Here is a 9,782-nt window from a genome sequence, read left to right as displayed (position 1 = left end):
GAGGATGAAGGGCAGAGTTCCAGTGAGCAGGGTCAGGTGGCCAGGCAGCCTGAGTCCAGGGGGGCAAGAACTGCAATGGAACAAGGCTCCAGGGGAGCAAGTGTGAAAAGGAGCAGGGTTCAGGGGAGGGGCTGCAGGAACAGGGCTGGGGCTGGAGGCCCAGGCTCTGGTGTCAGACCAAACCCGCTCCACCGGGCATGGGCAGGCATGGGCCTAGGACGTGCAGAAGTCCCAAAGAAGTCCCTGCTTGAGTCCAAACACCTGCGACAGACTCTACTGCCTCTGGGGAGGTGCTGCTGGCACTGGCAAAGTGCTAGGAGCATGCCAGCTGCAGAGGGGCAGCTCCTGGCATAGGGGCCCAGGAAATGCTGCTCTTGCACGGCCAAGAGGCAGGAGCATGGGGTAGCGCTCTGTCACCCTCAGAGTGCACGTGGAAGGATGGAGCTCCCCGCTCCCAAGCCGGCAGAAGATGTCAGCTCAACCGAGGGGCCAGCTGTGGCCCCAACCAGAACTTCCACTCCAACCAGCACCCCTGAGACAGCTCATCCCAGAGCCCTGAATATCTGTTATGGGGAGGCGAGACTCCTGGGGTGGGGCCAAGCAGGGCCCCTGTGTGCCCCTCTGCTGCCTGTCTGTGACCCGGCAGGACGGGGTGAGCTGTCTCTAGGAACCATGGCTCTGAGCAGTTCACCCTTCTCTGCTGCCAGGTTTTATTTCTGCCAGACCAGCAAGTAATTAAAAGCACCAATTAATCTCCAATGCTGTGCTGGGACACAATGCCAACTACTTCATGGGCCACTTTGGATGAAGGGGTCAAGGGAGGCCCAGGTCAGGGCTGTGGACACAGGGGGACATACTAGCCTGGAGCTCACAGGCCACTCCACCCTCTCCAATGCTTTTCTTTTAAAGCTTGCACAAGGACAAACAGCCTCTGTGACCCCAGGACAGGCCGGGCAGACTGACTGGGAGAAGAGCACTGGACAGTCAGGACAGTGGGGTACCCTCCTCCTCAACGACATTCGGTCCACACTGCCACTCTGGCTCCCAGCTCCTCGAGCACACAGGCCTCCCATAGGCAGTGGCGGGTGGGGGTCCTTATTCTTGGAAGCACTCACGAGGCTAGGACTGGCCCCCCCTTCCCGCCAGCCCACCCTGGGTCCTGGCAGTTGCCCATGGTGCTCTGCTGGGGTGTGGGTCCAGTGACCAAGTTCCATCAGCTTTCCCAGGTCCCAGGGTCAGTGGTCCAGCAGTGGGTATCTGGTTTAAGTTCAGTCAGACCCTCTCTCTGAAACCACATAGCCCTCCAGACCAAGATAAGGTCATGTGGACAGGCCAGTACCATAGAGGAGGCTGTGGGCAGGAAGAGCTAAGAGGAAGAGGGAGGGTTGTCCCCACCAGGACAAGCATGTGTGGCCCATGAGGTATTTTGGGGGGTTTTTTGGTTTTTCTTTTTGCAGTACTGAGGGTTGACCCAGGGATGCTCTACCACTGAGCTACCTCCCCAGGTTTAATTTTTTATTTTGAGACAGGGTCTAAGCAAGTTGCCCAGGGTGACCTTGAACTTATGATCTTCCTGCCTCAGCTTCTTGAGTCACTGTGATTACAGCCACGGCCATGGTGCCCAGCTTGCCTCTTGAGATTTAAATCACTGTGGTTCTCTTTACTCTCAAAGGCCTGTGTTCTCTGCTGCCCCAGGGTCTTTGCCTCACCTGCACCCTCCCTCAGTGGTCTTTACCCCTCGGGATGCTTTGCACATGTTGCACCCTGAGAATGCTCTCTGCTCCTTTCCTTGAAGTCGAAGGCTTCACTCAGCTGAACTGTCCCCTCTCTAAGGCTTCTGGGATCACCCTTCTTAAAGCCCCCTCCCCTGTGGGAGGGAAGTGTCTGCCTCCCTGCTCAACACCTGCATCTTCAGAGTAGGGGCTGTGTTGTGTGGTCCTGAACACACGACCTAGGAAAGTACTGGCACAAAGCTGTGCTTACTCTGTACCAGGGAACACATGACTCACCTTAGCCATCTCCCCCTCTGGAAGCCATATCCCAGTGTCCACTCAGCACCTGCCTGGTGGCTGAGGACGGGAACCAATGTCAGCACTAATGGAGTTGGCATTTTCCCAGAGCCATTGAGATGGCCCAGAGATGACCCTGGAAGGTGGACTTCAGGACACCCCCACATGCCAGCGGCCTGCACCGTACTGGGCCAGAAGGCCTGATCCTGGGCCAGTCAGGGACAAGCCCCATCGTGCCATCCTGGGATGGCCTGGACATGCATGACAGGCACTGCCCACCAGTTCCCTGGGGGCCAGAGTGACCTGGGCTAGGCACTCGACTCCTGGGGCTAGCCTCCTTTCCTTCAAGAGCATCAGGAGCCACCTCATCTGTGTCCTAGGGACTGGAGAAATGAGCCTGTGATGCTGCTTGGGGGGCCAGAGAGAGGCTGCCCTGCCCACCCCAAGCATCCAACCCCAGCTCTGCTTTGGCTTTCTTGGCAAAAAGGACCTCACCATTAAGACCTGTGACCCCAATCACACCTGGGCCAGGGAGGGGTAGGAGCCGTGTCCCCAGGGCACAGAGGCTGAGAGGCAGCCCGGCTAGACCAGGGCCATCCTCAGCATCTCCACTGGCACCTCTTTTGCTTGAGTGAATCTCAGTCCAACAGTAAGTCCCACAGATGCCCCAGGAAATAGCCTCACCTGCACCTCCTTGGTGGTCTTCACCCCTCTGGATGCTTCAAAGACCACAGAGGAGCCAGGAGGGGAAGGAAAGCCACCACAGACTGGCAGGGAGGGTCTTTCTTGGCAGGGGGCAGAGGGAAGGGAGCCAGTTCCCCACCTGTGCTGAGGACCCCACCCCAATCTGTGAAGGTCAGTGGTTTGCACAGATGGTGCCTTGCTGTCATGGGGAAGGTAAAAACAAGAGCACCTCCTGGTTAGCTGTCAGCCTGGGAGGTGGCAAGATGCCTGGCAAGCTGGAAGCTGTCCCTATGTCACTACCACGCACTGGCCCATTCCAAAACAAGTCTTCAGGGTTCCCCAGCCCAGAGAGACGAGGACCAAGGCTTCCTGAGTGGACTGGAGAGGTGGCTCCCAAACTTGGAGGCTGCCGGGTGGTCTCCAGAGGTGGCACTCCTCTGGGCGTGGCAGCAGTGGGATAGGAGGTGGGTCCTGGGCTGTCTCCAACGGTGCCTGCTGAGTCGGTGAGGCAACTGGTGAGGTGGGCATCTAAGGCCCCCTCACCAGGTCAGTGGGCTTTTCTTTTGGAATTTTTCTTTGTAACAGAGCGATCACTTCTGCTGCCCCAGAAGGAAAGAGAATCATTGCAATGTGACAGCTATGACTCTAGTGTGGAGGGCTTGGGGCTGCGTGGTCGGGAGCCGGGGCCTTGCTTAGGGTCACCTGGGCTTCGCAGGCCACACTTCGAAGCTCCCGTAGGTCACCTAAGAGGAGACGACCAGCTTGGTCGCCTCCCCAGATTTTGGGAAAAGAATCCGAGCCAACTTTAGGGACTGCCGGGCCTGGGGCCAGCTCGCGGGGGCGGGCTCAGGCGGCGCTCGCCCGGGAAATGTCCCCTCTCCGACCCTGCCATCACCCTGGCCCGCACACCCGCCCCCTCCTATCCTCTCCAGGCGCCCGAGGCGCAGCAGCCTGGCGTGGCCTCCGCCTCCGCCGGACCACCCAGGACCGTCCGCCTTGGGTCTGCACCCCCGCCCCGGGTCACGCCCGGAAGGCCCCGGGCCCCCGCGTCCGGCCGCCCATCCGCCAGCGGCCCCAGGGACTCCACAGCAGCAGCGGTCAGTCGGCCCCGCCCAGTGCCCGCCCCTCCGGTTGCCGGGCCCGGCAGACCGCGTCCCCAGGGCTGCCCCAGACGCGGCGGGCGACCCAGGTCCCCCGGCTCAGGGGCGCGCGCTACCTGGACCAGCCGGCGGCTCCCGCCGTCGCGCGGCCTTGCGCCAAGAGCCCCGGCTTTGGCGCCGGCAGCAGCCGTCCCCGCGCCGCCAGTTGCGGGCGGGGTGTTGGGGCTCCGGACCCGCCGTGTGCCTGAGGCGGGTCCCAGCGCGCCACTTCCTCTCCCGGCGTGGGACGCACGGAGCCGCACGGGACGGAGCGGCGCAGAGCCCCGCCCGCGCCCCTCTCCCCTCTGGGTTTTGGGGCAGGGAGCAGAGGCGGGAGGGTCGCAGGCTGCGGGGCGCGCGGGCCCACGTGGTGCGCCCGGCGGGGCGGGGGCCGGGGCGCTTTCGGGTGGGGCCTTCGGTCAGGCTCCGCCCTGGGGGAGGGGGCGCCGTCCAACCGCGACCGGGCGGGGCGGGGCCTCGTCCTCCGCTTAAAGAAACTTGTTGCGGGTCGCGGAGTCGGGACTGAGCTGCGGCGGCGGGTCTGAGCTGCTGGGCTGCTGCGGCGGCCGAGGAGCCGGAGTGGGGCGTCGGCGGGGACGAAGGCCGGGCCCCGCGTGGCGATCTTGGGTCCCGCCACTGCCGCAACGTATCCGGAGGGCGGCCCGGGCGCTTTCCACAGCGCGCGCCTGTCCGCGCGCGGCCCCGATGCTGGACATGAGCGAGTCCCGTGCCCAGCCGCCCTGCAGCCCGTCCGGCACCGCCAGCTCCATGTCGCACGTGGAGGACTCGGATTCGGACGCGCCGCCGTCTCCCGCGGGCTCCGAGGGCCTGGGTCGCGCGGCGGGCGCGGGGAGCGGCGGCCGGGGCGACGCAGCCGAGGCAGCGGACGAGCGCTTCCCGGCCTGCATCCGCGACGCGGTGTCACAGGTGCTTAAGGGTTACGACTGGAGCCTGGTGCCCATGCCCGTGCGCGGTGGCGGCGGCGGAGCGCTCAAGGCCAAGCCGCACGTGAAACGGCCCATGAACGCCTTCATGGTGTGGGCGCAGGCGGCGCGCCGCAAGCTGGCGGACCAGTACCCGCACCTGCACAACGCAGAGCTCAGCAAGACGCTGGGCAAGCTGTGGCGGTGAGTGCGGGGTCAGGCGAGGCGGGCAGGAGCCGGGATGCTGCGCACTGGGCAACCACTGCTCCGCGGGGGGAGCGCAGGGGCTGGTGGAGGTGGTGGTCTATCCCAGGCTCTGGCAGTGCCCCCTCCCGACCGTTCCAGGGTGGGTTCCAATGGGAAAACACCTTCTGGTCAGCCCAAACCAGGCATCAGGTGTGGTCTGGGGTGAGTGGAGGGCAGTGCCTGGAGTGTGGGTTCCCAGTGCATCCCCCACTCCCAAGACACCCTGCTGGGACTGTAGCTGGCACCCGGAGTGGCCCAGCCCCACCCGGAGGCTTGTAAGGCACAGGGGCAGGCAGCCAGCTGGTGCCGAAGGTGTCCCCTCCTGCGGAAGGGCTGGAACCCTGAGGCTTCCCACAGAGAGGGTGCCAGAAAGGTCTGCTGGCTTCTGCAGTCAGCACTCTCCCCTTCCCCAGCTGTGCAGTCCCAAAGCAGAGAAGGAAGGCGTGGATGAAGAGTGCGGGGAAGGCTTTGTGCACTCTGGCGTGCTCGCTGGGTGTGTTCAGAAGACAGGGCAACAGGCAGGAAGGCCTGCTGCTCAGGACAGCCCACCCTGCCAAATGTCCTCTGCTTGGGCTTAAGATGGACGACTTCGGGTTTGGGGTACTGCCTTCTTCTCTGCTCCTCACCTGACCACTGAGTGCTTTGTTCGTGGTTCCTGGCTTCTCCTTGGGTCCGGGGCACAGTGTCGAGCACTCTGGATGGGATTGGACAGGACCCCAGCTTGCACCCCTGAACCCTGCCCCACAAGCAGATAGAGAGGCAGCTGGAATGTGTTCTGGAGACAGATGCTGGGTTTTGCCATTGCTTCTGGAAACCTGGCTGTGGAGGGACAGCCCGCCCAGCTGAGCCCACTCCGTCTGGACTTTTGTTCACAGTGTCGTTCTCAGCTAGGTCCTACCCACCTCCTTAGAAAGCCCCCAAAGGGAGGGAGCAAGCAGGCTTGGAAAGGGAGAAGTCAGAGGAGGAGGATGGAGAGTTTGGGTCTTGTTCCTTTGACCACAGTGAGCACACAAACCTGACCCAACTGGCCCCACAGGCTCTTGTGGGGAGTGCTGCCTGCCCGGGGCCTGGAAGGCACGTACGCATGGCAGGGTTCCCTGGTAGAGGGAGGCCTGGTCCGTGCCAGTGCCCTAGCCTGTCTCCTGGCCGTGTTTCACCCAGCCCGCTTCCCAGTGGTGTACGTGCCGGGCCGGCTGCACCTCGGCAGCACCAGGCACCGTGGCCAACCCTGCCCTGCTGTGTGCTCTGCAGCTTGCTGAGTGAGAGCGAGAAGCGTCCCTTTGTGGAGGAGGCAGAAAGGCTCCGGGTCCAGCACAAGAAGGACCACCCGGACTACAAGTACCAGCCTCGGCGGAGAAAGAGCGTGAAGACTGGCCAGAGCGACTCTGACTCAGGGGCCGAGCTGGGCCACCACCCTGGTGGCACCATGTACAAGGCTGATGGGGGCCTCCACGGTGACACGCACCACCACAGTGACCACACAGGTGGGCTGCAGGTCCCTGAGCATCTGACCCCCTGGGAGAAGGCAGCAGTGGGCCTGTGCCTGGGCTTACTGCAGGGTAGGCAGGCGCCTTCCAGAGAGCTGACCTTCCTGGGTACCCCGGGAAAGCCCCCAGAGTCCCTGGGTGCAGCTGTTTCTGACACACTGGGGGCCTTATTGCCACAGGATTGCCAAGGGTCCAGCTTTGCGTGGCCAGTGCCCCAGGCAGACACCTCAACTGGACCTACCCACACTCTCCATACTGCAGAGTGAGCCTCTGCTTGCATGGGGTCCACAGCCCAGAATCAGGCCGAGGGAGTGAGGTCCCTGCAGCCAAGCAACCTCGTTCTAGCTGCCCAGAGCCCGTGAGCATTGGCTTGCTCAGCCCGGATAGGGAAGAACCAGTCTTTTTGTGTGTATCCACGTTGGTTGTGGGCACGGGGCGGGCATTCTGCTAGCAGCATTGCTAGCTCTGGTGGGGCCAGGCCAGCCGTCTTCCTCCCCCACCTTGGTCTTTAGGGGGGGCTTGGGTCTTCCTGTAGAGCAGTGTTTAGCGGAATTTTCTTTTGCCGAGGAGTGAGGTCTAGGTCTGACTTTGCAGGAATTTCTGGGAAGTGTAAAGGAACAAAAACTCGTTGATTCCTACCTGCGGCAGCTAGCCGGCTGCTGGTGTCGGCCTCCGGCCCTGCCTGGCCCCACAGAAGGGGCATTCATCTGCTATGTGCTCTCCTCCTCAGGCCAGACCCACGGGCCGCCCACCCCGCCCACCACCCCCAAGACGGACCAACACCACCCTGCAGGCGGGGGCAAACAGGAGCTGAAGCCGGAAGGGCGCCGTCTGGTGGACAGCGGGCGCCAGAACATTGACTTCAGCAACGTGGACATCTCCGAGCTCAGTAGTGAGGTCATTAGCAACATGGACACCTTCGATGTCCATGAGTTCGACCAGTATCTGCCTCTCAATGGCCACTCGACCCTGCCAGCAGAGCCCAACCAGGCTGCTGCTGCTGGCTCCTATGGGGGCACCTCCTACTCCCACTCTGGGGCCAGTGTCGGGGCATCCCCAGTGTGGGCTCACAAGGGAGCCCCATCAGCCTCAGCGTCACCCACCGAGGCTGGACCCCCGCGGCCACACATCAAGACGGAGCAGCTGAGCCCCGGCCACTATGGTGACCAGCCACATGGCTCCCCAGGTCGCTCCGACTACAGCTCCTACAGCGCCCAGGCCAGTGTCACCACGGCTGCCCCTGCTGCGGCTGCCAGCTCCTTTGGGAGCGCGCAGTGTGACTACACCGACCTGCAGGCCTCTAACTACTACAGCCCCTATGCCAGCTACCCACCCAGCCTCTACCAGTACCCCTACTTCCACTCCTCACGCCGGCCCTACGCCTCGCCTCTGCTCAACGGCCTCTCTGTGCCGCCGGCCCACAGCCCCAGTGGCAGCTGGGACCAGCCCGTGTACACCACCCTGACCAGGCCCTGAGGGCGTGTGTGTGGGGACTTGGCCTGGCATCAGACAGCCGGGTCCCTGGGCACCCTGGAAGGCCTGTGCCAGTCAGCAGCAGCGGGTGACGTGGCCACGCTCAGGTGCCTGTGAGGGTGGAAGCCAAGCTTCGTCACAGGACGCCCTTTGCCTCCGACCTCCACACTGCTGCCGATGGACGCGGCTAATCTCTCCGAGCACGGACAGCGTCTGTTTGGTCCCCTTCCGTGAAGACTTGTGGACAGAGCGCCTGGCTTGGGAACCCAGGACAGGAGGGAAGGGGCCTGAGGTCTCCGGACTGTCCCTCATGGAGAGCCCCCTGGGACCATGGGATGTGTTCCTGCGGTGGCCACGTGTCCTGACACTTGGGAGTGCACCCCCTCAGCTGTCTCTTGGGACCAGCCTGTAGCTGAAGGTGTTCCTTGTAGTCAGAGTTCTTCCCAGCAAGGTTTGGCTGTGACGAACACTTCTCTCTTTGTGTTTAATTTTTTCAGTGATTTTTATTTTTAAAGCTTAAACTTGTTTGTTTTCAAAGCTGTTAAGGATGTATTTATGTTCTGTATTATTTTATCTTTAATTAATGAGGTGATGTGTGCAGAGAGTAGAACTTAAGACGACAGGAAAGCCAGGAAGCTTTGCGCGAGGGGGCAGGAGGGAGGTGCGGCGCTCGGCAGCTTTGGGAGGCCTCCTGGGAGGGCCTGAGCTGCAGAGGCTGGTGGGCCTGGGCCACGGAGGGAGGGATGAGCTGCCTTGTGGGGCTGGTCAGAGTGGATGGCCCTGGCTGGCATCAGGTCGGCCGGGACGGCAGGGCGTTGTCCCTGCCTGCAGCTGTGCCAAGTGGTACGACAGAAATTCCCTGGAAGTGGCAGAACCGGGACAATCTTGGCTCTGAGGCCCTGGTGCCACCTACCAAGCTGTGAAACTAACCCTCCACTAAAAGTCTTCCGGGTGCCTAGCTGTAGAGACTGGACCTGATTCGCCACCCTGCTTCCGCTGTGTGCCGAGCATATAACTGTCTACTTCATGGAAACTTGTGCCTTTGAAACTTTGTAAAGTCGAGAAGTTGCTTCTTTTTACTTTTTCTACTTTTCCTACTTTTTTCTAGAAAAAAAAATTGTGGGTCTTTTTTTTCCCTTTTTTTTTTTTTTTTTTTTTTGCATATCTCCTTCTGGGGGTGGGAACTGCAGCAAACTCCTTTTTATGCCATCTATTTTTCAGTGTCAAGTTCAGAAAGACTTTTGCTGTCACTTGCCTGCTGCGTTCTGCTACTTTCTGACCAAGCAACCCTAACTTTTGTACAGATCGATTTCATAAAATTAAAAAAAAAATGCTTTTTATCTACATGGGCTGTGTCTTGTGGGTTGCTTTCCATGAGCCTGGGGCCTGAGGTTTCCTGACCAAGGCGTGAGGAGGTGACTGTGTGGCTCCAGAGCCCACCAGGTCCCCTGAGCCCTGAGCTAATAGGCCAGCTCCCTCCCGGAGCCTCCTGTGGACAAAACAGGTCCAGATGGGCGGCATTTGGACTGTGTGCCCAGGCTGATGGGGCTGTCTCTGGGTGCTGTGCAGGGCCCCGCGCTGACAGTGTTTGTCAGGCCCTGGCTCAGTGCCAGGCTGGAATGGATAGAGGTGGCCTGCAGGAGCTGGGCCAGCTTGCCTGCCTCAGGAAAGGCTCCAGGGGGAGAATGGTTGTGGGGAGCAAGAGCAACGGGGCAGCAGGCCCCTTGCCAAGCCTCGGTGCACAGGGCTGGTCGGGGGCTGCTTGCGGCTGGACTGGCTGTGTCCAGCTGCATATGCAACTTCTTGAGGCTTCCCGGCCTA

General features: G+C 61.6%; 1 protein-coding gene across 1 annotated transcript; it reads left to right on the top strand.

The window, feature by feature from the left end:
* The first annotated feature begins 4,364 nt into the window (after positions 1-4,364).
* On the top strand, positions 4,365-9,089 carry Sox8 (SRY-box transcription factor 8). The gene is made up of 3 exons (XM_047533682.1): positions 4,365-4,959; positions 6,253-6,485; positions 7,219-9,089. The coding sequence occupies exons 1-3, from the start codon at positions 4,538-4,540 to the stop codon at positions 7,962-7,964; spliced, it is 1,401 nt and encodes a 466-aa protein (XP_047389638.1). The 5' UTR covers positions 4,365-4,537; the 3' UTR covers positions 7,965-9,089.
* Positions 9,090-9,782: the final 693 nt, after the last annotated feature.

Source organism: Sciurus carolinensis, chromosome 18 (assembly GCF_902686445.1).
Source record: "Sciurus carolinensis chromosome 18, mSciCar1.2, whole genome shotgun sequence".
Classification (NCBI taxonomy): domain Eukaryota; kingdom Metazoa; phylum Chordata; class Mammalia; order Rodentia; family Sciuridae; genus Sciurus; species Sciurus carolinensis.
Note: the sequence above shows the minus strand (reverse complement) of the source record. Positions and strands in the feature narration are given on the sequence as shown.